At 43.0% G+C, this 25586-nt stretch overlaps 1 protein-coding gene across 2 annotated transcripts in view; it reads left to right on the top strand.

Annotated features, from left to right (window-relative positions):
- The first annotated feature begins 1008 nt into the window (after nucleotides 1-1008).
- The window catches only part of IGDCC3 (immunoglobulin superfamily DCC subclass member 3), a 203036-nt gene continuing 178458 nt past the window's right edge, over nucleotides 1009-25586 (top strand). For both annotated transcript variants that reach the window (XM_073653419.1, XM_073653418.1), the window contains exon 1: nucleotides 1009-1326. In XM_073653419.1, coding sequence (XP_073509520.1) covers nucleotides 1260-1326 — 67 coding nt within the window. In that variant the 5' untranslated portion in view covers nucleotides 1009-1259. The remainder of the gene's footprint in view (nucleotides 1327-25586) is intronic.

The raw sequence follows: 25586 nt of genomic DNA, 5'->3' as shown, positions 1-25586 counted from the left end.
ATAGCACCACATGAGAGCCACAGGGAGAGCGAGTGCCGTCACTGCTGGAACGGCGTCGGCACGGAAGGTGAGTATAAGCTTTTTTATTTAATCGGGGCCAAACATTTAGATCACGAAAGGGTTGTCCTAGTAGTGAACAACTCCTTTAAGCATATTACTGCCTGAGGAAGGGCATTCTGATACAGTAAACCATGTCACATACCATAGTGTCTTGAAGAGACCTGGAGTGTTACAACCCTCATCAAATGAAATTAATTGAACTAAATTGTAACCCAATGCTGGGTATTTGAAATATTCTTCTTCAGTCAATGAAATGTTTCCAGAATTTATATATTTGTTAAATCAGGATTCGATATCTACAATTTAGTGTTTTATGTTTTTTTCTTTCTTCTGCTGTTTCAATTTGCAGCTTTCTGTAACATTTCTGTTTGTGAACTTTGAAGATCTTTGCTTATAAGGCATTATCAGTTCCTCTGTCTTTTGTGGGTAGCACTTGCCTTTTCATTCTTCCATGTGACTTTTTCTGCTCTCCATTCCTTTACTTTCTTTTCCAGTGTAATGAGCCATCCCTCTAGGTAGGAGCCATACCATCCTCTACCCTACGCCTGTCAGTGCACATCTATCTATCACGCTAGAGGTGCTATCTCTTTGTCTTATGTGCAGAGGTTTGGGAGAATTCACGCCTCAACCTCGACTCCTTTAATAAATATATCTGCAAAATAATATCTGTAAAGCATATATTATTGACAAGCGCCCACCTATGCACCCTGGCATCTCCTGGCACACTCCTGGAAAGAGGAGAGAAATATCAGACGTGACATAACAAGGTTCGGGTAGAAAAGGGGCGATCTTTGATACCTCCCCTAAAATCCACACGCCCGAAGTTCAAAAGCATGGGGATCACTTTGCTTAAAAAGTCCACTGGCTGAAAACACTAGCTGGCTCTTTTGTTCCCCAGAAAGGGCCTCAAGAGAACTGTGGTGAGAGGGAGGAGGTAAGGGGGGGGGGACCTGGGAGCTGCTGGTTCAGTGCACACACACACTCACACACTCATGCGGATGGTCTATAGGAGCAAAGGGGATGCTGACAATTTTTTTAATGCACGTGCAAAATGGTGCAAATGTGCCGCGATTGTCCCAGTGACGAGTGACTGAGACTTACCGTCTGGCTGGATTGCTTTGTGCAGCTGCACTCTCCAGACTTGATTTTGCTTGCAGCATTTTTGGCAGATTTTTTTTGGAACACCATAAAGTGATACTATGGCTGGTGAAAGCTGCTCGTGGTGCTTTGGATTGTCACTAACACTGATGATGATATCCATCTTCGGTGAGTAAATGAATTGCTTCATGCACTTGTTGTCTAAATCATAGCTGGACCTAAAGTCACATGGCGGCCAAACAATATTGGGCACCTGAACCCAAGAGCTTACAGCAACCTTGCATGGCATGTAGACCAGAGATGCATGTTCATTCTCTGACACAGTGCTGCCTTCATTGTATAGGAAGATTTATGTTCTTTGTTATATTCTTATGCAATCTCTATGTTTAATTCTATATTTTGCACTGATAAAGTTTCACGGGGTAAACTCCCCTAATCTGCCCAGACTACCCCCGTCTACCTCCGTCTGGTACTATGGTAGCATTGTCTTGTTCATTCATCTGAGTTCCATCTCGCACACCTAAATCTACCCTAGGTATTGTCCCCGTACCTAGTAGCCATGGACCCCTCAATGCCACATTGCTCTGCAGCATCTTGCAGTGAAAGACCCCCTCCCTAAAAAGACTTGGAGGTCCTTAGTGTCCTGTTGCCATGACAGCCTGATCATAACATCTCTTTGTAGTGGTAGTGGATGGGCAGAGCATTGTCTACCATCCGGGTGTGTAACGCTGTCTAGTACTAGAGCACATGGCTGTGTCAACAAGTCTCCCAGCAGCAGGGAATGGTGCCAAATGGCAATAAATAATGTGCAAAGGGACGCACAGCGGGCAGCGTGGCATGCCTCATCGTAACCCAAAAAAAAATATGATAGCGACAACGTATTAACCCACGCCACGCCGCAATGTTAGCAATTGTTTTTCAGGAAAACACCAACAGTGATGCGACATTGTTTGCATCTTCAGCTTTGGATAATGAGCCTCCTGGGGTCTGTTCCCATTGATCTGTGTGCTTGTAAATGTGCATGGTTTCTCTTTGTACAGATAAGGATCTGGGCGCAGTGTGCATGTGAGCTCCCCGCCTGACGATGACATGTGTACATACATTGTACATCTCGCCTGCTCTCTATCTGGACCATGTGAGGCGTGTGTAATCCATTCTGCTAAGAAATGCACCGCTTCTTTTGTGCAAGAGCAGAGACTACTATAATCCCATATAATTAGGATTATCGTGGATTTTAGTAATTCACTTCTCTTAAAACTGTATAATAATTAGGGGTATTAATTAGAGATAATTGAGTATCAATTGCTAGCAAGGTATGTAATAAGAAATGCAGGTTACTTCTGTGATAGATGTGCAACCAATAGATTTAGCACATATCTCTGGATGAAGATGTGATCAATGTCAAATTTCATTGGAAATTATTAAATGTCCTTAAAATTATTAAACTTCCAAAATGTAAAATTATTAATTACATTTTGTGATTTGATGGACAGAGCTTTGGTAAATTTTCAGTCAAAGTTGCTATTAATTATGCGTCAGTAAAGCTTTTTTTTTTAATATAAAAGGGTTAAGAAAAGCAGAGGTGCATTGGATTTAGGAACAAATGTCAGATCCACCCTGTCTGCTGCCCTTAGTGGATATGCTGGGTATTACAACAGCACAAAAGCTTTAGCCTATCGATGGCACACCTGCAAAAGGGACCACTGCATTAAATGTATGTTGTAGACCATAGTACTTAATGACACTTAGGATATATGTATATATGTACATACAAATCTATATATACATATATATTCACAGTGAAACTATAAAAAATGAGTATCTTGCCCATTTTTTTAGCCACAGGATGAAAACTATGAAATTGTTTATTTTCACTCACATAGAATATTTGAAAACGCTATTATATAGTTTCACCTTGGAGTCATTTAGCAGAATATAATAGCGGTTTGCAAGATGTATAGTTTCATATAGTTGCTGCCTGTTCGCACGATGCAGGCTGCAGAAATTCTGATTACAGTAAGGGAAATCATAATATATTTTGCAAAGAAATCCAGTATTTTGGACACCTAGGGTGTCACGATTGATGGGGTAACATTTAATATTAAATTAACATTCTTTTTTATTATGCTTTGCTTATATAACATCATCATATTCCACAGTGCTTTACAGACTTCATTATCTCTGTCCCCATTGGGGCTCACAATCCACATTCTCTATTAGTATGTCTTTAGAGTGTGGGAGGAAACCGGAGAACCTGGAGGAAACCCACACAAACACATACAAACTCCTTGCAGATGTTGTCCTTGCTGGGATTTGCACCCAGGACCCCAGCGCTGCAAGGCTGCAGTGCTAACCACTGAGCCACCTCACTGCCCCGTTTTAATTTCTGTTGCCACTGCTATTTCTACTATCGTCACCAATAAATTCCTTCCAATGGTTCATACAAAGCTAAGGCATCAGGAATAGGTGTAAGTAACTTCACTTTGACATAAAGATCACCTTCCACAGAATATACCTTAAATATCGGAAAGATGAGAACCTGCACATATTTCCACAATTGTTCTGGACCCAGAGGTTGCACCTGTATCTATCAGACATTTATGGCATATTCTATTTATATCATAAATGTCTGAATGGGAATACCCCTTTGCAGGAAAAATGCTTTATTAATAAGTTAGGATACAGTGCGGATTTGGGCATCTAATGTGCAGTAGGACCTCCTGGCTCTATTCTATCAACATATTGGGATGTTGGATTTCAAAATGCCTCATTCTTTTGTTTCCAGTGGAGATGAGACGTCACCAGAGATTTCTGGAAGTTGCCTCTTACTTCCCTGTCCTCATTCAGAATGCATGCACGCTCAGCCGGGCTGAATGTACATTTGTATGGGGGTCGGTAGTGGTAGCTGCTGGACAAATGATCGTTAGCTGACAGCTATGTAATGTGTATGGCCAGCATTATCCCCGTAGTGTGGGCAGCATGCACAATGTGGTAAGGATGTAAATAACTGCAGCATTTGTATAGACAAAGCCTGCTCCCTGCCACTTCTGCTGCAGAGGCAGAAAATCCTGGTTTGTACAACCTTGCACACAGAAAAAGAGATCTGATTAAAGGAGGTGTCCCCTTTCAGAATTTTTTTCATTATACTCAGTTCGTTATAGAAAAAACAAACGGTGCTTTACCCACCCTCCCCAGGTTCAGTGCTGTGACTCCACCGTTGCTCTGGTCTCTGTTGTCTGACTGCAGAGGTGACGTCACATTGACAGCGCTCAAGCCAGTCACTGAGCTCGGCCTCTCTTGTCATTTATGTTGACAGAGCTGCTTGGCTCAATGATTGGCTACAGCTCTGTCAATCTGCTGTCACTACTGCAGCCAAACAACAGAGATTGGGGCAGCATCTGAGACACGGATCTGGACCGAGGAGAGTAAATAAAGCTCAGTTTGTTGGGTTTTTCTAAACTGAGAATATGATAAAAAGTGTTCCAAAATAAACTCTTTACTGAACGGGAACTTGGTAGGGAAAATATACAAGAGATAGCGGGAACACAGTCTTATGAACATTTCCTTCACAACTCGGAGCATTTTCCACACAGTTTCCTTCCTTCGTTTCTCTATTGTTCTCTATGTCCACTGTTTCTCACTACTTCACCACAACCCAGCTTTAATACTACCGTCCTGCTTCGCAAGAGTCGTTTACTTGTCCCACGGTTCCACGTCCTCTTTTCCCTTTAGGATACCAGTATGGCCGGTAATGCTGACACTCTGGAACTTGCGCCTGGGACACTTTACTCGCCTCACGTACTCAGTCCTGTTTGGGCACTTTACCTTCAAACATTATAAACTCAGCCTTGTGGCTAGGCGTCCTCCTCCAAGACCCCTCTCTGGAAGGTCATCTTGGCTCTTAGTCACTTCTGCTCCAGATCTCGCTATCCCTTTTCTTCGGTCTCCTCTCACTTAGGGTCAACCCAGAATGCGACACTGCTTAGCTTGGACCTTTCGGTCCATTTGCTGTGCACTCCAGGCCCTATCTGACTCTAACAGGAAATTGTCACTTTCTCTGCAACTCAGCCCCCCCCACTCTGGGCTAGTCCCAACCATTAACTCTAACTGTCCCTATGGTCAACTACACAAACAGTATTGCTAACACCTTTAACGCACATCACAAGTCACACTATACATCACATAACATTTTATAACAACAAACTTGTTTCTTCAAGAGGGAAACTTAGGCAACATGTTCATTTCCTTACCTTGACTAAAATATCTATCAAAACTGATGTTATAACTGATCCTATTGATCATTACTGGCTTGGCATTGGCACTTTTGTGTCCCAATTGGAAACTATTTTCCTATATGTACTAATGCTGTCTGATAGAGAATGGAAAGTTAGTTCAAGCAGTCATAGATTTGTCAAATACTGTATATCATAGTGGCGCATGGTGTGTGATAGATTTGACATTCCTTGCTTACCTAATTCTTAGTTTTCTAAATTTAGCTTATTCTTTTGTAGCAAAAATCTGGCTCATGCCAATAATTATAAATGGCACACAGTACAACACCATTTAGCTGCTCCCATTTTAAAGGCTGAAGAACATAAACTTTGAGAGTGATGCAAAAATTCATTATTTTTCTGCAAAAAAACTGATAAATCAGTGTAAAAAAATAGAACTTAAGTGAAAAGTACGTGAAAATAAGGTACATTGACCAAAGTGAAAGTGGGTTATTGTCAATTGTTGAAGCCAAAAAATAATCTCTTTGAGGAGTGTAAAAAAATAGTAGCAGCAATTAGAACAATGGATGAAAAAGCAGGGGCAACAGATTCTGATTATTGATTGCATATATTTTTGTCATCCTTCAGTGGATGATAACTAAGAAAAATGTAGATATGTTGCACCCAATGTACAAAACCTCATGAAAAAATTAAGTCAGCATTTGTCATGATTTTTTATGTTAGAGCTCTTCAGTTTACAAACAACAGAGCAGAATACAGTAGATCATGGATTGACCAAAATTCAGAGAGTAAGGTGTGTATCAGCTGCAAAACATCCGGTACAATGAGTAGTAATTAATCTTCATCGAATCACACATTAAAATCATGTGTTCAGTTAGCCGATATGGGTTTTCTGCTTTATTAATAAATGCCCAGAAGATTCAAGAGACTTTATTAACCAGCAGAACATATTGAAAGGTGCTTAGTTGTTTCAAATTCTACTAGGTTTCTTCTGAAAGAGGAAAATGAGAAATGGTCGATGATGATAGTGATGGATTATGTGTTGACCCACCCCAGTTTTGGGTCATCGAGGCCACAGGCAATTTCTCAGTGATGAAGTCACCCATGTAGTCCTAGCCTTGGGGTATTTGGGTAGTGTGTGGGAATGTGATGGCTTTCAGATGGAAGGGAGAATGAGAATTCCCAGGATACAATAGGGCGTGTGGTGACTTCAGGGACATTACGAGAGAATGACAGCTCCTAGGAGCAACAAAGCCAAGAATGAAAAAGTTGTCCTTAATATTCTATACTGAGACATCTATATTGCTGACATTAGCTTAGAGATCTGGGGATGTGAGCACATTCCAGAAGAACGAAGAAAGTCAGCTTATCGCTATCCCACATTCCCACCCCTCATTAAATTAGCATTAACTTTGTATGAAAGTCATTTAACAATGAGTTTATTGCTTGACTATGACTGTTACATTAATCTGATCACATATCGAGACCACAGTTAGATTTCACCTAAGAAATATAACCTGCTGTCAGCTCCAGACCTTTATCTACAGTATATACCATCTCTGCTACCAGGTACATTATTCAACTAATGTCTTTTTCAATCACTTTGCTCAGCAGAGTAATATGCAAAGATTATAATGTATACTGAAACCTAAGGGTGTGTGTGCAGACCGGGAACATGCGGAGAGGATTTTCCATCTAGATTTTACCAAAAGATCTAAGGGCCGGCTATGCAAGCCGATTGACAATTGTTTAATGACCTATTTATTGGCTGACCACACTTCAACGAGCACAGAATAATCATTAAAGAAATTGTCCACTACTTTTACACTGATGACCTTTCCTTAGGATAGGTCAATATATAATCGGCTGGGGTCTGACACCCGGCACCCCATCCGATCAGCTGTTATCGGCGGCTGCCGGCCGGAAGCTGCCGTCTACTTGTCGTGGTCGGGCTTGGTACTACACATCCGCCTCCTATTAAAATCACTAGGAGGCGGATGTGTAGTACCCTGCAGCGGGCACTACAAATAGACGGAGCAGCTCGGCAAGACGTGCTTCCGGCCGGCAGCCACCGCCGATGTCGATAACAGCTGATTGGCGGGGGTGCCAGGTGTCAGACTCCAGCCGATTAGATATTGACCTATCCTAAGGAAAGGTCATCAGTGTAAAAGTATCAGCAGCACGATTAGTTTACACAAGACGATGTCCTGCTGATCAAAAATGATTTTTAAGCTTCTTTAATAATCATTTCACCCCAAGACCAAGCGCTGTGCTCATCCGTCCTGTTATTGCAGGCCTGTTTAGCCAGACTAATGTTCGGGAAAAAAATGTTCATAAGAATGTTCCTGAATATTGGTCTTTTTAAATGGGCCCTAAAGGTATGTTCGCACGTGGCATTTTTGCTAAGTTTTTTTATGCAACCTATTTGATGTTTTATAGTACCAGCATAACCAATGTGATTTCTGTAAGCTCATGCACATGCTGTGTATTTTCCATAGGTATTTTGTGCCCTGCTGCATTTTTGCCAGGATGCAGAATATCAATTCTTTCAGAGTTTTTGGCTGTTTTTCACCCATGCAAATGAATGTGTGAAAAATACAATAAAAAATGTTACAAAAACGGGCACATTGTATATAGCATCTTTGCTGTCACCCCTCTGGTGTTTGGTGCAAAAAAAAAAAACACTGCAAGACTGTCACATGGGAACATACTCTAACTTTCAAAAATGTCGTGCACACATTGCGCAGAATATTCGCAGAATAAACTGACAACTACTGTGGTCATAAAATCCATAGCATGCCAATTTATGAAGAGATATTATCTTAGATTTCATCATTTGCAAAAGGTAAATGTCTGGAAAATCCACATCTGCAAAAGATGGGGCAGAAAAAAATCTGCTATAATTCAGAATTAACATCTACATGAGTTATATGTAAAATTTGATGTGTGGCGCCCCTGAGGGTTCGACCGCCACAGGAATGCTGCACTTCTTTAATGGAGTGTGGTGTTCCTCCTCTGAGGTAAGGCCGGTGCGATGGTTGTGACCTAACCTTTTGCATCCAACACCACATTTCCACCAGAGGGAGCTATTATGCACTAGGTGCTGTTCCCCTGGTTACAGGGAGACTGGGGAACACAAAGTAGTAGGAACCAGTTAGTGGGTGTGGGTGGAGGAACAACTAGTAAGTTACACTTTAGATTTCATATTTAATAGTATGCCATCTTTGATCTTGGTCCTTCTGTTCTTCTTCTTCTTCGGCTGTTCTAGTGGTCGTACTGTGCTGTCAAAATACTGTGTGTAATGTGACTTCCCTCCGGGAGCGCAGATCCTGTGTGGGCCTGCACCGGCATGGGACACGGCCCTCGTACCCTGATATTGGGACAAGAGGTAGGTTGCAGACAAGGAATGTCTCATCCCGGCCGAGGACCAAGATCAAGAAGGTCCGGGAGCTTTAGAGTGTGGCTCCCTAGCAAATGGGTCCCGGGGAGGATGCAGGCGGAGCGGAGTACGCCACCTGTCCTCGCTTACCTGATCTATTCAGAGGGATTCCGGCTGCAAGAGGGGTACCGGCCCCCGACACCCAACCTCGTACTCTACGTCCAGGACGGGAAAGCCCGGTTAGGCCCTGAGGATTCCGCCGGGCGTCGGATGGAGAGGAATTGCCACCCGAGCCCTACACCTGAGAGGAGCTCAGAGGGAGACCCGGCCTATCCACACACGCACAGACGGGAAAGGGTGAAGTCTGTAGTGCAGGAACACTCTGGTCTAGGGTCGCTACCGAACACTGGACTTCCTCGGAGGTAGTCCCTGGTGGCCGCAGGACTCCGCGAAGAGCAGGGAGTCGCCTTCCCGCTAATATCTCTCAGTGAGTAAAGCTTTGGAAGTTCACCCCTATGGCCTCCGGACTGTTCATTACGCGCTATACCATGCGACGCGGTGCCCGTACTCCCCGTGCTACTGCTACCCCCCTTCATCCTGTTTGTCTGCCCTGAGGTCTTGCTCCGCCTGTGGGGAGCAGTGAAAACTTTAGCCGCCACGACACCGGGCCTCAGCGGACTGCTAGCGGCGCTGGTGACCCTTCACCAGGTACCACAGGTGGTGTAGTCGTTAATCAGCCACTCAACCCGGACAAGCCCACACCATCTCTTTCTAATGTGACAGCCCTGAGCACGGGTTGGGCCCGGGCCACGGCTGCATCCCATCTCTTCAACACAGGGCCCGACACCGAGTCCCCCAACACCCAGGGTAAAACACGGGCTTTCTGAGTAGAGGCGTCACAGATGCATATTTTGCCACAAATTTACAGTGGATTTCACCCAATGTGTTACAAAAAGGTAAATCCACTGTGAAAATCTGCATGTTGATTGACCTGCAGATCTAAAATTCCTCACCAAAGGTTTCATGCAGATTTCATGCAGACTTTTTCTGTAGCTTATAGATGAAATTTTTTAGATGACCTGACACTTGCTCAAAGAATTTAGTTAAATGCCTTATAAAAATCCACCAGTTCCCCTGATTCAGCCGCTCTTTTCCTTTTTGCGCTGCTTCACTCCATTATAAAGGGAGGGATTAAAGTGGACGCCCCCAGAGAAGACTCTGAAAAAACGCCCAGTTGGTCTGCTAGCAGAGATTTCACATACTGCACTCCATAATCAATAAATGTGAATATATTGCAATGGAGCAACACAGCACAAAATGCAAAAAAAAACAAAACGTCACAATCAGGGACTCTCAGGGTTTTTAAAAAGTATTTAACTCAATTTGAGCAAGTGACAGGTCCTCTTTAAAATCAATATCACTTTACTGCTTAGGCCATGTTCACACGTTCAGTATTTGGACAGTATTTTACCTCAGCCAAAACCAGGAGTGGGTCAAAAATCCAGAAGTGGTGACGTGTTTCTATTATACTTTTCCTCTGATTATTCCACTCCTTGTTTTGGCTTACACATACAGAGGTAAAAAAACTGACTAGATACTGATAGTGTGAACGGGGCCTAATTCCGAAAATATAGTCCGGAAATCCACAATGCATTCTCCCCGTGTTAACATACCCTAAAAGCAGTTCTGATATAAACATCATTCAGTAACAAAGCAATGTGTAGTGTTCACACTTTCAAATATGGATACCGTGCCAAAGTCATGGGGTCTGTCACTACAAGGGGACGGTTAGGAGGCTGCTGAGAATGTTTATTTACATGGCGCTGTTCTTTGGCTCCATAGCTCCTTACGGATGTCCTCCATGTGTCAGAGGAGCAGCTTCGAAATAAAAGCCTCAGCAGATGGCACACAATGTATAGTAAGTTTGCATATGTAAATTCGTAGAAACAGACAAACCCTATTTCCAGAATGAAAGCTGATCTACATTGGCACACAGTTTAATAGACTAACATGATATAAAAGTCTTTATTTATTATGGTTTTTGCTGGTTTTTATCAATTAGATTTTCTGGAATTGAAAAAGAGGAATTGAGTGTTATTTAATAAAGCATGTTTGGATTGGCACAGACAGGGCACTGCTTATAAAATGAGCACTGCAATCACCACATATAAAAATTCAGATACCAATACAGTGCCCTCTGTCTCTTCAGAATTATTATTAAGGCTCCTGAGACTACAAACCATTATTTTTCGTGTTGAACCACAGATTCTTACTGTTGCTTGCTTTCTTCGCTTGAAACACTTGCAGATTAATGGACCTTAATGACCTGGGTGGACATCATTACCCACCGAGAACCAGACTCCAGTCACACGACAGCTTAGGTCCGGAAGGTTACTGCTATGATTAATGCACAGGATAATGTTTCTTGTTTTGCCACTACATGTTAATAATGATACGTCATCCATTGCTGATAGTCAAAAATAATAATAGACGTGTCTTATACATAGCTGAAAAGCACACGAAGCATTTCATTGATAGAAGTACATAATGTAGAGCAAAGTTTTATAGGAGTTTTCTCAGAATCACAAGTTATTCCCTATAAATAAGATAGGTGATAAACTGCTGTTCACCGGGTGCTGAAATGCTGGGACACCCAGTGATCCCAAGAACGATATTCTGCAGAGCCCCACTTTGAATAGAACTGAGGGCTGCATACTCCACCTTCGCTCCACTCATTGTCTATGGGACTGCTGGAGAAGCTGAGTACAGCACTCCACTATTTCCAGCAGTCCCATAGCAGAGACAAATTTAGTTTTCTGTATCCAGGGCAAAAACTCAGTTTGGCTCCCCCTTCTAAACACCGCTAAAATTATCTGAGTCATCATCATGTGACCACTCATATACAATTTGCATACTTACAGTCACTAGCTTCTTATTAGCTATAACCGCCACCCTCATCGCCCTTATGAGCTATAATCGCCACACTGTCTGACTTTATGAGCTATAACCGCTACCCTGATTGCCCTTATGAGCTATAACTGCCACACTGTCCACCCTTATTAGCTATAATCACTACATTGTCCCTATATTTTCCACATACTTTCCCACATACTGAACCCTCACATTGTCCCCACACACTGCCCCTTCTCTATACTGTGCTCTCACACAGTACCCCCATGCAACCTCATCGCTATACTGTGCTTTCACACTGTCCCCCTACCCTGCCCCCTCTCTATGCTGTCTCCCATACTGTCAGCTGACACTGTGTCCCCACATACTGCCCAGTCTCTATACTGTGCCCCTTCTCGCACCCCCATACTGTCCCCACCTATTCCCTCCTTCTCAATAAAGTCCCCTCATTGGAATGCTTACCTTCCTGCCATCTTCTCCTTCTTTGCAGCACAGCAGTGACATCAGCATCGTGATTAGGTGACCTCATCATGCTGCTGTACATCGCCTTCACTCCGGCGGTCAGAACTTTACTTTTATTTGCGTCTGAAAGATGCGAATACAATTGACAGCAGGGATCCGGCCTTGTACCTGTTCTCCAAGACGGCTGTCAGTTTATCAATGATCCAGGAGAAATTTCCTTTTTCCAGCATGATGGAGACCATGTCACAAGACAAAGTGATAAGTGAACAAAACATTGAAATTTTAGATCCATGTCCAGGAAACTCCTCAGATCTCAATCCCATTGATAGTCAAACCTCAAAAAGTGGATGTGATCAACTCCAAGCACGGATTAGACAAGAATGGGCTGTCATCAGTCAGGATTTGGCCTAGAAGCTGCTATCCAGCTGACAGGGCAAATTGCAGAATTCTTAAAAAAATAAGGGACCACGCTGTAAATTTTGAGTCTTTGCATAAATTTGATGTTTCTTTTAAATAAAAGTTTAACATTTTGGCCCCAACTGTAATACAAAAGGAGATTTTCCGGTTTAGCCCTGACAGTTCATGATCGTTGTGCATGTTTATACAACCTCACTGGAGAATAGAAACACACAAGTTCACAGCTATACCGGTGCACACTTCCACCTATACCAGTGCACACTTCCTGCTATACCAGTGCACACTTCCAGCTATACCAGTGCACACTTCCTGCTATACCAGTGCACACTTCCAGTTATACCAGCGCACACTTCCAGTTATATCAGAGCATACTTCCAGTTATATCAGAGCATACTTCCAGCTATACCAGTGCACACTTCTAGCTAGACCGGTGCACACTTTTAGCTTCACCAGTGCACACTTCCAGTTATACCAGTGCACACTTCCAGCTATACCAGTGCACACTTCCAGTTATATCAGTGCACACTTCCAGCGATACCAGTGCACACTTCCAGCTATACTAGTGTACACTTCCAGCTATACCAGCGCACACTTCTAGCTTCACCAGTACACACTTCCAGCTATATCAGTGCACACTTCCAGTTATATCAGTGCACACTTCCAGCTATACCAGTGCATATTTCCAGTTATACCAGTGCACACTTGCAGCTATACCAGTGCTTATTTCCAGTTATACCAGTGCAGATTTCCAGTTATAGCAGTGCACAGTTCCAACTATACCAGTGTGCAGCTCTAGCTATACCAGTGCACACTTCCAGTTATACCAGTGCATATTTCCAGTTATATCAGTGCACACTTCCAGCTATACCAGTGCATAGTTCCAGTTATACCAGTGCACAGTTCCAACTATGCCAGTGTGCAGTTCTAGCTATACCAGTGCACACTTCCAGTTATACCAGTGCTTATTTCCAGTTATACCAGTGCAGATTTCCAGTTATAGCAGTGCACAGTTCCAACTATACCAGTGTGCAGCTCTAGCTATACCAGTGCACACTTATAGCTGGAAGTGTGCACTGGTATAACTGGAAACATGCACTGGTATAACTGGAAGTGTGCACTGGTATAGCTAGAACTGCACACTGGCATAGTTGGAACTGTGCACTGGTATAACTGGAACTATGCACTGGTATAGCTGGAAGTGTGCACTGATAGTGCATATTTCCAGTTATACCAGTGCATAGTTCCAGTTATACCAGTGCATAGTTCCAGTTATACTAGTGCATAGTTCCAGTTATACCAGTGCATACTTCCAGTTATACCAGTGCATATTTCCAGTTATACCAGTGCATACTTCCAGTTATACCAGCGCATATTTCCAGTTATACCAGTGCATATTTCCAGTTATACCAGTGCACACTTCCAGTTTTACCAGTGCATATTTCCAGCTATACCATGTCCTCCACTTTCTAATAACCCCTCAAATCCCTACACCAAGTAAGAAACTCTTCATCTCTCCCTCTATTCTCCCCATTCATCTCACCTCCTCCTCCAAATTATTCCTCAGCATTCAATCCTGGATCTCCAAACACAGACAGCCACCTCATGCTCTCTCTTGCTCCCACCTGCTAACACTTTCTCTGCTCCTCCTCACTGCTGGAGATATCTCTCCAAATCCTGGTCCTCCTCGCCATATCCCCACAGTCACTTCTACCTCCTATCCACGACCTTCCTCAAACTGTCGCAACCCTTCTAACCTCATACCCATCCAACTAATACCCACCTCCTCAGCTATACTAACAGGAGCTCTATGGAACGCTCGCTCTGTCTGCAACAAACTTTCCTTCATCCACGATCTTTTCATTACAAACAAACTCTCCTTCCTCGCCATCACTGAAACCTGGCTCACCCCCTCTGACACAGCCTCCCCAGCTGCCCTTTCATATGGCGGATTCCACCTTTCCCACACCCCCCGCCCCAATGGCAAACATGGTGGAGGCGTAGGTTTCCTCCTATCGGAACTCTGCGCTTTCACCAAAATCCCACTGCCACCCTCCGTTACACTCCCCTCTTTTGAGGTGCACTGTGTGCGCATCTATTCCCCCTCCAACCTCCAACTGGCCGTCGTTTACCGACCCCCAGGGCAAGCCACCACCTTCTTAGACCATTTCACTACCTGGCTGCTTCACTTCCTTTCCACTGACATCCCCACTATCATAATGGGTGACTTCAACATCCCCATTGACACTCCCCACTCGTCTGTCTCTAAGCTCCTATCCCTCACCTCCTCCTTTGGACTCACTCAATGGTCTTCCACACCCACCCACAAAGATGGCCACACACTGGACCTCATCTTCACCCGCCTCTGTTCCCTATCTAACCTCTCTAACTCACCACTCCCTCTCTCTGACCATAACCTCCTCACATTCTCTACCCTCTCCTCTCCGGGTGCACAATCCCCACTCCACAAACTCACACACCCTCGCAGAAATCTCAAACACCTTGACCTACACTCTCTCTCTGAATCCCTCCTTCCTCTCACAGACATAAATTCCTTGCACGATGCAGACGTTGCTGCTGCTTCATATAACACCACAATAGCTGCAGCTCTAGACTCGATCGCCCCTCTCACACACACCACACCTCGCACATTCAACAGGCAACCCTGGCACACTAAACTTACCAAAGAACTGCGCCGGGCCTCCAGGGTTGCGGAGCGGAGATGGAAAAGGTCTCACTCCATCGAGCACTTCATCGCATTCAAGCAATCCCTCACTAATTTCAAGTCCGCACTCACTACAGCAAAACAAACCTACTTCTCATCTCTCATATCCTCCCTATCTCACAACCCTAAACAGCTATTTAACACTTTCAACTCTCTCCTTCGTCCCCCAGCACCTCCTCCCTCTTCTCTCATCTCAGCCGACGACTTTGCCTCATTCTTCAAACAGAAGATTGACACCATCAGACAAAACTTTGGCCTAAAGTCCACACAACCCCTCCTCATATCTACTCAACCATCCTCCTCCAAACCCCACTTCTCCACCATTACAGAAGGTCAAGTCTCCTCTTTACTCTCCAAATCACACCTCACCACCTGCGAACTTGACCCAATCCCATCCCACCTCATCACTAACCTCACCTCAGTCTTCATCCCAACCCTAACCCACCTCTTCAATCTATCACTAACAACCGGAGTCTTCCCCTCATGTTTCAAACATGCCGCAATCACACCCATCCTCAAAAAGCCCTCCCTTGACCCTTCCTCTCTGACCAGCTACCGCCCCATATCACTTCTCCTCTTTGCCTCAAAACTTCTAGAACAACATGTCCACCTTGAACTGTCCTCCCACCTCTCCTCCTGCTCCCTCTTCGACCGTCTACAATCTGGCTTCCGACCGCATCACTCGACTGAAACTGCCCTGACCAAAGTCACAAACGACCTACTAAATGCCAAATCCAAGCGACACTACTCCATCCTCCTCCTTCTGGACCTGTCATCTGCCTTTGACACAGTGGACCATTCCCTCTTACTCCAGATTCTCTCATCTCTTGGCATCACGGACTTGGCTCTATCTTGGATCTCCTCATACTTAACAGACAGGACATTCAGCGTCTCCCACTCACGCACCACCTCCTCATCTCGCCCCCTATCTGTCGGTGTCCCCCAAGGTTCAGTTCTAGGACCCCTGCTCTTCTCCATCTACACCTTCGGCCTGGGACAGCTCATAGAGTCTCACGGCTTTCAGTATCACCTCTATGCTGACGACACACAGATCTACCTCTCTGGACCCGATATCTCCTCCCTACTAACCAGAATCCCACAATGTCTGTCCGCCATCTCATCCTTCTTCTCCGACAGGTTTCTAAAACTCAACATGGATAAAACAGAGTTCATCATCTTTCCACCCTCTCATTCACATCCCCCATCCGACCTATCCATCAACGTCAATGGCTGTTCACTCTCCCCAGTCCCACAAGCTCGCTGCCTTGGGGTAACCCTGGACTCTGATCTCTCCTTCAAGCCACATATTCAAGCCCTTTCCACCTCCTGCCGACTCCAACTCAAAAACATCTCCCGGATCCGTGCATTCCTCAGCAAAGACTCTGCAAAAACACTAGTGCATGCCCTCATCATATCCCGCCTCGACTACTGCAACCTCCTGCTCCGTGGCATCCCTTCCAACACTCTTGCACCTCTCCAATCTATCCTAAACTCTGCTGCTCGACTAATCCACCTGTCCCCCCGCTATTCCCCGGCCTCTCCTCTCTGTCAATCCCTTCACTGGCTCCCTATTGCCCAGAGAATTCAGTTCAAAACTCTAACCATGGCATACAAAGCCATCCACAACCTGTCTCCCCCATACATCTGTGACCTAGTCTCCCGGTACTTACCTGCACGCAACCTCCGATCCTCACAAGATCTCCTGCTCTACTCCCCTCTTATCTCCTCCTCCCACACTCGTATACAAGATTTCTCCCGTGCTTCCCCCCTACTCTGGAACTCTCTACCCCAACATATCAGACTCTCGCCGACCGTGGAAACCTTCAAAAGGAACCTGAAGACCCACCTCTTCCAACAAGCCTACAACCTGCAGTAAATACCACTGCACGACCAGCTCTACCCTCACCTACTGTATCCTCACCCATCCCTCGTAGACTGTGAGCCCTCGCGGGCAGGGTCCTCGCTCCTCCTGTACCAGTCGCTGACTCGTTTTGTTAAGATTATGTAAATGCTTTTGTTATGTATATCCCTATCACATGTAAAGCGCCATGGAATAAATGGCGCTATAATAATAAATAATAATAATAATAATAATACCAGTGCATATTTCCAGTTATACCAGTGCATATTTCCAGTTATACCAGTGTATATATCTAGTTATAGCAGTGCACACTTCCAGTTATACCAGTGCATAGTTCAAGTTATACCAGTGCATATTTCCAGTTATACCAGTGCATATATCTAGTTATAACAGTGCATAGTTCCAGTTATACCAGTGCACACTTCCAGCTATACCAGCGCATATTTCCAGCTATACCAGCGCATATTTCCAGTTATACCAGTGCATATTTCCAGTTATACCAGTGCACACTTCCAGTTATACCAGTGCATATTTCCAGCTATACCAGTGCATATTTCCAGTTATACCAGTGCATATTTCCAGTTATACCAGTGCACACTTCCAGTTATACCAGTGCATAGTTCAAGTTATACCAGTGCATATTTCCAGTTATACCAGTGCATATATCTAGTTATACCAGTGCATAGTTCCAGTTATACCAGTGCACACTTCCAGTTATACCAGTGCATATTTCCAGTTATATCAGTGCACACTTCCAGCTATACCAGTGCATAGTTCCAGTTATACCAGTGCACAGTTCCAACTATGCCAGTGTGCAGTTCTAGCTATACCAGTGCACACTTCCAGTTATACCAGTGCTTATTTCCAGTTATACCAGTGCAGATTTCCAGTTATAGCAGTGCACAGTTCCAACTATACCAGTGTGCAGCTCTAGCTATACCAGTGCACACTTCCAGTTATACCAGTGCATATTTCCAGTTATATCAGTGCACACTTCCAGCTATACCAGTGCATAGTTCCAGTTATACCAGTGCACAGTTCCAACTATGCCAGTGTGCAGTTCTAGCTATACCAGTGCACACTTCCAGTTATACCAGTGCATGTTTCCAGTTATACCAGTGCACACTTCCAGCTATACCAGTGCATATTTCCAGTTATACCAGTGCATAGTTCCAGTTATACTAGTGCATAGTTCCAGTTATACCAGTGCATACTTCCAGTTATACCAGTGCATATTTCCAGTTATACCAGTGCATACTTCCAGTTATACCAGCGCATATTTCCAGTTATACCAGTGCATATTTCCAGTTATACCAGTGCACACTTCCAGTTTTACCAGTGCATATTTCCAGCTATACCAGTGCATATTTCCAGTTATACCAGTGCATATTTCCAGTTATACCAGTGTATATATCTAGTTATAGCAGTGCACACTTCCAGTTATACCAGTGCATATTTCCAGTTATACCAGTGCACACTTCCAGCTATACCAGCGCATATTTCCAGCTATACCAGCGCATATTTCCAGTTATACCAGTGCATATTTCCAGTTATACCAGTGCACACTTCCAGTTATACCAGTGCATATTTCCAGCTATACCAGTGCATATTTCCAGTTATACCAGTGCATATTTCCAGTTATACCAGTGCACACTTCCAGTTATACCAGTGCATAGTTCAAGTTATACCAGTGCATATTTCCAGTTATACCAGTGCATATATCTAGTTATACCAGTGCATAGTTCCAGTTATACCAGTGCACACTTCCAGCTATACCAGTGCATATTTCCAGTTATACCAGTGCATAGTTCCAGTTATACTAGTGCATAGTTCCAGTTATACCAGTGCATATTTCCAGTTATACCAGTGCATACTTCCAGTTATACCAGTGCATATTTCCAGTTATACCAGTGCATACTTCCAGTTATACCAGTGCATATTTCCAGTTATACCAGTGCACACTTCCAGCTATACCAGCGCATATTTCCAGCTAAACCAGTGCATATTTCCAGTTATACCAGTGCACACTTCCAGTTATACCAGTGCGTATTTCCAGCTATACCAGTGCATATTTCCAGTTATACCAGTGCATATATCTAGTTATACCAGTGCACACTTCCAGTTATACCAGTGCATAGTTCCAGTTATACCAGTGCATATTTCCAGTTATACCAGTGCATATATCTAGTTATACCAGTGCATATTTCCAGTTATACCAGTGCATATTTCCAGTTATACCAGTGCACATGTCCTCCCTGACACACAGATCTCTGGAGCAATTTCTACATCAGTTTTGCTCCTTCTACCACATTATTTCCATTTATGCAAATTTCTTTTCATATTTTGGCCCAAGCTTCATTTTCCCCAACTTGTCTTTGGGAAACAATTGGGCCCTAATGTCAGCCACACTATGTCCTCAAGTGCTTAACACAATGGACAGATTCATCAAATTTCTCTTAAAGGAAAACTGTCCCTGTTATTCTAGCAACCAATCACATCTCAGCTTTAATTTTGCCAGAGCAATGTAAGAAATAAAAACTAAGCTTTGATTGGTTTCTATATGCAATAAAGAGAGTTTTTCTTTCACAGTGAGTCCCATAATACCAGCCACTGCCCTCCCATTGACATACAAGAATCCTGCCCTGAGTGTTAGCACAAAGTAATTATTAATGGGTTTGTCCACCTTTGGAGACCATTTTAAATGTAATTTGGGGCTAAAAATCAGTTTTGCAATTGTGTTTCATTCAAATTTTGTACCCTTTCACACAATGTTAGGATTCGGCAAGCTGCACGGCTTGTGAAAATTTCCTCAGGAATAGATGACCCTTTTAAATAACATTTTTAGTGCAGGAATGGATGAGATAATTGTAAGTTTCTTTATTTTGTAATTCTGGTCAACAACAGGTGGATATAGCAAAGGTTCTTTGCCCAGTCCTGGGTCACTGACAGCAGGTGGACAAGTGTGATCAATGACCAAGATCACCCGCAGTGACCTGTATAATCAGTCACAGATCGATATTCTGACATATTTAGCTACACCGTGATGCAATTGCTATAGGCATTTTGGCCAAAAGCCAGCAGTGAATCCCAAGATTAGAAGTATTAAAGCAATGAGTAATGGATGCCGATCAGTGGTAAACATGTGCCTGTAATTGTACAGGTGGGATTCGCTATAAGTTGCTTTACCTCTTATGTGCTCTATATTATTTTCTTATTGTATGTCTTCGGATACTGTAATTGTTTGATAACAGTTGTCTCAATATGACATATATCCTTGATATTGTTTGTTTTGAACTTATATGTTTTCTCTTTTCTTGAAAAGATTTATACATTAAAAAAAAGAAAAAAAAAATGCTCTGATTGCACCAAATTGGCAGCATGTATTCATCTTCACCAGAAATAATTCATTTAATAATGCAAAAATGGAATAGCAAAGGGATATTGCATAAAGTTATATCATGGTATAGGAATAATGTCCTTTCTTTGGTCTCCCAATAATCTGCATCATATTTACTGTTAGGTCACGTTCACACATTCAGTATTTGGTCAGTATTTTACATCAGTATTTCTGAGCCAAAATCACGAGTGGAACAATCAGAGGAAAAGTATAAGGCCACGGCCCCACTTTCAGTATTTGATCAGTATTCGGTCAGTATTGTTTCTCAGGAGTGGGAGCCAAAACCAGGTGAGGAACAATCAGAGAAAAAGTATAATAGAAACAAGTCACCAATTCTGCATTTATCACCCACTCCTGGTTTTGGCTCCCACTCCTGAGAAAAAATACTGACCAAATACTGATAGTGGGGCCGTGGCCTAAGGCTACGTTCCCACTATGAGCTTTTGGTGAGTTTTTGATGTTGCACATTTTCTGCACCATTTCTGTACCTATAAATTAAAATAGGTTACTTGCATTTGTTCGAAAATAAGCAGTATAAAAAACTCACCAAAAATTAATCGTGGGAACGTAGCCTTATAGAAACACGTCACCACTTCTGCTTTTTTCACCCACTCCTGGTTTTGGCTTACAGACACTGCTGTAAAATACTGACCAAATACTGAACGTGTGAAAGTGGCTTTAATCACCACTAACTGACCCTCACCTCGAAATACAGGTGGACTTTATATCTTGGTGGTTTCACTGCAGCTGCTATGCTTGCTACCATGGTAGTGACATCCATACCCAGAACATTATTACTCATCCATATAACTTGTTGGCACTATGCAATTGAAGGAGAATATTCCTGGCAAATACCAAACCCAGAGTAGGCCATCAGACCACCATATGGTGATGCATGATTCATCACTTCATGGAACGTTTCCTTTCTAGAATCCAGTGATGGTTTCCCTTACATCACTATGAAACCCCAGGGCACAGACAGAATTTGGAATTCAGTAGTGATTGCTGCAGACAAAGATGTAGGATTTTGTTGCTCCTCCGTGTTTACTTTTTCCATTTACAGAAGAACATTTTCATCCTGGACAGCTCTAGCTGAGCAAACATTTAATAAACTGATTTGTTAGAAATGTGGCAGCTTATGATACGACCATAACAAAAGTCAATGAGCTCCCAGTATGAATTATTCGACAGTTCGTGTGTCTCTCTATGGAAATTGCATGATGTTTGATTTTATGCATCAGTTAGCAATGGATGTGGCTAAAGGGATGTATGCATGCATGGCAATTGTGCTGTATCCAACAGCAGGGGTCTCCAACCTGTGGCTTCGGAACCAAGTTCACGTGTCCATGTTGTGTGGCTAATGATTGTCTGCAAGCTTTGTGCGTTAGCGAAGAGAAGGTCTTCAGATGGTGACTTTTGTGAGTAGCTTGGCACAGAAGAGCAGATCTGGATGCCCGTATGCTGGTAGGGCAGGAGCATAAATACAATATAATAAACTGGAGATAGGATGATACTGTGAGTCAGAGGAGGTCCTTGAAGCTGGGTATGATAGTTTGGTAAGTGGGCTAGATGGAAGAATACTGAAAGAGTGTAAAGTGGGAATTCAAGGATTTAAGTATGTGGTCTATAAGGAAGGGGGCACATAGTTTTGGTGTACTTTCTGTGGTGGAGCTTTGGTTGACATTATATCAGGACTGTAGGATTCTTGGTGTCACTATGATGTACATGGAAGAGGTCTTGGTAAATGTAGTTTGTGGCCATCTGTCAGAGCTGAATGTGGTTCTTAAAGTAAAAAGTTTGGCAACCACTACCCTACATTACAGAGAAAGCTTTATTATGTGCTAAATACTGTGTAACAATGCTACTCACTTGGGAGTGATATGAGGTATCACAGGAACTGTTTCTATTTAAAAGTCTGTCTGGTTTATTACAGTTCTCATAAACCACATCACAGGAAAACATAAATACAGTCCTTGTTTGGCACAAAGTAAAACATAAGCTAAACAGTCCATACAATAGTGCGGGTTCATCTGGGAGGCTTAGGGTTCAGCTTCTTAGTCCTTTTGCAAAGCCACACAATCCAGGCGGTCTACACACCTCCATACACAGAAACATGTGTCAGATAAACAGGTCCCATTTTACAATGTGAACCACACCCAGGGGTGGAGATATGGTGAGCAGCTGTCCCGCCCTAACTCTTCAGCTGCTCACAATAAGACCTGGCCCTAACATGGCCAATTAACCCTTCTTAGTCATATGTGTACTAGAGCATTATTCCAGGTTTATACCACAGAGGACATCCACCACTGTGATACATATCTCCCATCCACTATGTGTCCGGCAACCACCTTACAACTGTATAAAGAAAGATCTCTGCCTACAGTAGAACTGAAAAAGTAGACAATTAAACTTTCCAATTTAAAAAGTAGAAGAAAACATGCTCACATGTCCAGTTATTATTCATTGTAAGGGATCCAATATAATATATACATTATATATATACCTACATATATATACCTCATTATGGACTAAAACTCCTATGGAGTGCCTATGCTGCCTTCTAAATGCCATAATCCTCAAATTCCATCTTTGTTTCGACTGGTATCAGCCTATTGAAGTCACCAAAACATGGTGCACTCTAAACAAATGCACTTGTTTTAAAATGTATGTCATCACCATAGAGAAAAGTAATATCTGATCCAAGTCATGTCCCAACCTATTGTATTTTGCTCAGAAAATTTTGTGAGATTTTAAGCAGAAAAAAAATCTGGGGGGTTTATGTGTCCTCTGAGTATTTTCTGAAAACTAATAATGGTCTGGGATCACAGTCTTCAACCCTGTAATTATCCAATATCTCTCTGTAAAATATCAAAAAGGTAATTGACTGTATTTCCCCTTTAGTTACTGTATATCTGCACACAGTAGTTCTAAATTAAGAAAAATAATGTATGATACCATAGAGAAGTCAGACTCCATCTGAGAATCACTGAGCAATAGCTTTCTAGTATGAGAAAGATTAAATTACTTTATTAGTTTCTCCATCCTGCAGAATACATTTGAGAAGTTTCTATCTTTGTACAATGGAAATAGAAAGAGGGAATATTCATGAATATTGCGGAGATAAGCTGTAGCTCCAGTAACCTCTAAGACCTTATTAAAATATATGAGCATGGTAATTAGTGCTCAGAGCTTATTTAAAGTCACAGTCGGGAGGCATTCTGGGCGTTTTCTTCACAAACTTTAACACTGTATAAAACTTTGTTCCGTGAGTTGTATTCCTCGAAATACTGGGCTTTGGCTGACAGCGAAAAGTGCCTGGGAGCTGTGTTCCAGGAGCAGCGCCAGCAAGCCACTTGTTCTTGGAAAAATCATTTAGATATATGGATAAGGAAGACTCATGAATCTTTTCTGTTAAAACATCACTCCAGCATTTTTTTTTATTGCAGCGCTGGAGTGGTACAAATAATCTAAGTTCCCTGCCCCTAGTCTTATACTTACCAGCCGCCGTCTTCATATTTTATTGGCACCACTCCAGTTGGTGTCCAGCAGTTTGTGATCTGTCAGATCGCTCCAGTGTTTGCTGAGTGAGCCGGAAGTCACTACTCAATGTAAGAGCTTCATTCTGGCTCTCATAGACTTGCATTGAGAACTTGTGACCATTACCTCTGACTTCCGGTCAGTCAGAAGTTGTAGTCACAAGAAGGCGGATCGGGACCAGAGCAGCACCGGGAAGAACTGAAAGCGGTGATGACCATAAAAATGCCCACAGAAAAAAGCCTACTGCCTTGAATGCCCACAGGAAAGTTGCCCACAAGGAAAGCTACCCACATAGAACATTGTACACACAGAAAATTGCCCACATGGAAAATTGCCCATACAAAAAATTGCCCACATGGACAAAATAACAACAGTTATCACCTCCCTGCCCCCGACCTGTAATATGTTATATTGCTCCGGAGCCTGTGTACAGTGTGACCCCGGCTGTACCAATATAACATTATCACCCACCCCCCCACCCCGATCTTTAATATGTTATATTGCTCCGTTATTTTGTCCATTGTCCATTTGGGCAATTTTTTGTGTGGGCAATTTTCCGTGTGGGCAATTTTCTGTGGGGGCAACTTTCTTTGTAAGCAATTTTCCTGTGGACATTCATGGCTGTGGGCATTTTTCCTTTGGGAATTTTTCATGGAACTGAAAGCGGCGGCTGATAAGTATAAGACTAGGGAAAGGGACCTTACATTACTATCACCACTCTAGGGCTGAAATTAAAAATAAAACGATGTAGGGGTGCTTTAAGAAAAAGCCTGGTTATAAATATCTTAAGATATTCCCATTCACTAAATATATTTCGGAAATAGAAAAATTGATCAAGCCCCTTTCTAGAGAAAGAAAGTTAAATGATGGAGCTGTAAGTAGGTGACTTTGAACATGGCCTGGTTTATGGTGCGCACATTGAAAAAATTTTTTTGGGACACTAATGTTATGACCATGAACCAGTTTACGCTGTTTAGACATGAAGGGAAAAATGTGCACCTGCAAGGACTGCAGACAACTGGGAAACATAGGGCGGTGGTCCTGCTATGTGCAAGAACCCATATATTGCTTGTGTCAGATCAAAGGGAAACGATCAGGATGGGGAGGATTTTACCCAGTGGGCCCCCTGGTATAATGACCCCTTCTCCTAAACCAGATAATGTGACTGGAAATACTTCCTCTCTCTAATTTCCTGCTCATGCTTGTTCTTAGTAGCACGCTTTGTGTCCCTCAGTCCTTTACATGTGAGTCATCCTACAAAGAACATTGACAAGTATTAACATCACCGCATTATTTAGGGATGAAAAGCCTTATTTGTGGACTTGAGCCTGCACCTCCATTTCTCCCTGATGTATTAATAAACTATTACAGCACAAGGGAAATAAGATCTGATCTCTTCAACCTATGCAGGGCCTCCCTGTCCACTCACTGAAATATTACCAAAAAGGGAGAGGGAAATATTCGGCCCATCCTTCTCCTCCATGAGTATAAGGATCAAACACATGACAGAG

This window comes from Phyllobates terribilis, unplaced genomic scaffold (genome assembly GCF_046119375.1).
Source record: "Phyllobates terribilis strain yellow unplaced genomic scaffold, ASM4611937v1 Scaffold_11__3_contigs__length_659146591, whole genome shotgun sequence".
Taxonomy (NCBI): Eukaryota; Metazoa; Chordata; class Amphibia; order Anura; family Dendrobatidae; genus Phyllobates; species Phyllobates terribilis.
This window is presented reverse-complemented; position numbering and strand designations above follow the sequence as displayed.